Below are 2,062 nucleotides of genomic sequence, written 5' to 3' on the forward strand. Positions count from 1 at the left end.
GGGAATAATGTAATTTATTTATTTTTTAGAGGAAATGAGTGTAGTTTTTTTTCTTCTAATATGTTTTGTGAAAGAAGAAATGTGATTGTATAATTTGTACATCTTTAAATGACATCTGATTGCATGAGTACGGGTTCAAACCTGAGACATCATACTTATTCATCTTTATGGAGTAGATAAAATTCTAACAACTAAATTATTAGGGCAAAAAAATAATAGGAAAATATAGTGTAAAATAAACATCTCTAAAAAAAATGTAACATACTTTAAGAGAAAGGAGATTATGTGTTTTAACATAAAAAATTTAGATAGTGTAATATGAATATTTATTAAATAGAGGAGAATGTAATATATATATATATATATATATATATATATATATATATATATATAAGTAAACAAAAATATATATTTTAATATAAGAGAAAATGGTAGTTAATTTGAGTATTTTTTCGAAGGAGAGAAGTATAATTTACTTATTAGAATATGAGAGAATATTATCATTAACTAAGGCATATTAATTAATTTTTTTAGCAAAGAAGTATATTATTTTTAGGAAGAGAGCAGAATATTATACTTGATGCTTGTAAACTTTAAGAAGAATATCACTCATTATGTATTATGCAAATTCGTTTTGTACCTCCAAAATAATAGCCTATTAATTGATCTTTTGGGTCTTAACCTAACCTATTGGTTTGATAATCAAGTAACACGTGCCCTATGAGTTTTTATTTTTCGGGATAGAAGTTGCATCGTGATTCATGCGTTAGTGCAAACTTGGAATTATTATTAAAACCTTATAGAAGCATATTCATTGAATATTCGCAATGAATTCTAGAAATAGCTCCTTTGCGTATGTATCACGCCGTGAGGCGTGCCATGTTCTTCTCTATTGAATTTTGTTTTGCTTAGTCTTACACTCACTTTTAAATTTCTTTTTCTTTTTCTATAGTTGAATGAATATGCCATGAATGTTACCAATTTTGACTTTTCCTCATACGATATTGTTGACTTTGAGACACCCCTTACTTTTCAATTTGAATTTAGCACATTGGCTAACTCCAATTTTTTAGGGTACTCATGATTTTTTTTAATTAAACCTCAACCGATGTTCTTAATTAGTATAAAAAATTAGGAATTACAAATTTGATTAGAGTCATCAAAGAAGGCAAAGAAATAAAGAAAATCACAAACTTTCAACTTTATTAGTAATTTCCATCTTCTGTGAGTAACATGAAAATTGAAAAAGGATAAAAAAAAAACTCAAAAAAGAGAAAAATAAGCCCTTAAATAATTTACATAGCTCTAAAACATGAGAACTAGCACAAGGTTGTTTTGTCTCATTCAAAAAAGTGTTTTTGAGTTCTATTCTTCATCCTCTTCATCAATCCAAACCATGAAAGAAAGTGGGTTTAGTGACAAGTTAGATTTATTATTGTCAACAACATCAAAAGGCTGTGTCTTGTGGGTATAAACCAAAGAAGAAGTTGAAGGGGTGGTTTTGATCATGGTACTAGCTGGTTGTTGTTGTTGTTGATTCTGACTATGATCTTCAGTGTTTGGTGTTTGGAGTGGAAGCACGGTGGGAGAAGTAGGAGATTGTTGTGGTTGCGGACGAGGGTAGAAGAGATCAGTGGGAAAAAAGTTGTATTGTTGAAGACCAGCCATGAAAGAGTGAAACTAAGGATGTTTGGTTTGTTGCAAAACAGAGAGAAATAGTGGGAAAGGTATTTGGAGTATCTTATTTTTTTTCTTAGTAAACGTGGTTATGTTAAGAGGTGTATTTATAGAGAGAGATAGAGAGAAAAAAGAAGTGGGTTCTAAACTTTTCTATTTGGTGGCTTGGGAATCAAGGGATTTTCTTGGAGAAAGGGAAGATTTTTCTTTTTGTCGATGTTTACAATTACGGTTTAGTTTGTCCGGTTTTCACTTTTCATATATTGCGGCAATCTGGAAGTTTAGACTGGTTGGTTATCAATACTAATTATTTACAAGACTACATATATTTTTTAAAATTGTTACTAACTTATAAAGTAGTATAACCTTTGATCCTTATGAGAAA

At 29.4% G+C, this 2,062-nt stretch overlaps 1 protein-coding gene across 1 annotated transcript; it reads right to left on the reverse strand.

Moving 5' to 3' along the window:
- Nucleotides 1-1,177: 1,177 nt before the first annotated feature.
- On the reverse strand, nt 1,178-1,771 carry LOC131622896 (uncharacterized). The gene has a single exon (XM_058893911.1). The coding sequence runs from the start codon at nt 1,666-1,668 to the stop codon at nt 1,366-1,368; it is 303 nt and encodes a 100-aa protein (XP_058749894.1). The 5' UTR covers nt 1,669-1,771; the 3' UTR covers nt 1,178-1,365.
- Nucleotides 1,772-2,062: the final 291 nt, after the last annotated feature.

The sequence above is a fragment of the Vicia villosa genome, unplaced genomic scaffold (genome assembly GCF_029867415.1).
Source record: "Vicia villosa cultivar HV-30 ecotype Madison, WI unplaced genomic scaffold, Vvil1.0 ctg.000045F_1_1_1, whole genome shotgun sequence".
Lineage (NCBI taxonomy): Eukaryota > Viridiplantae > Streptophyta > Magnoliopsida > Fabales > Fabaceae > Vicia > Vicia villosa.

What these genes read in the sequence shown, in the direction of transcription:
- LOC131622896 (XM_058893911.1), bottom strand. Translation starts at nt 1,668, where the DNA reads ATGGCTGGTCTTCAACAATACAACTTTTTTCCCACTGATCTCTTCTAC.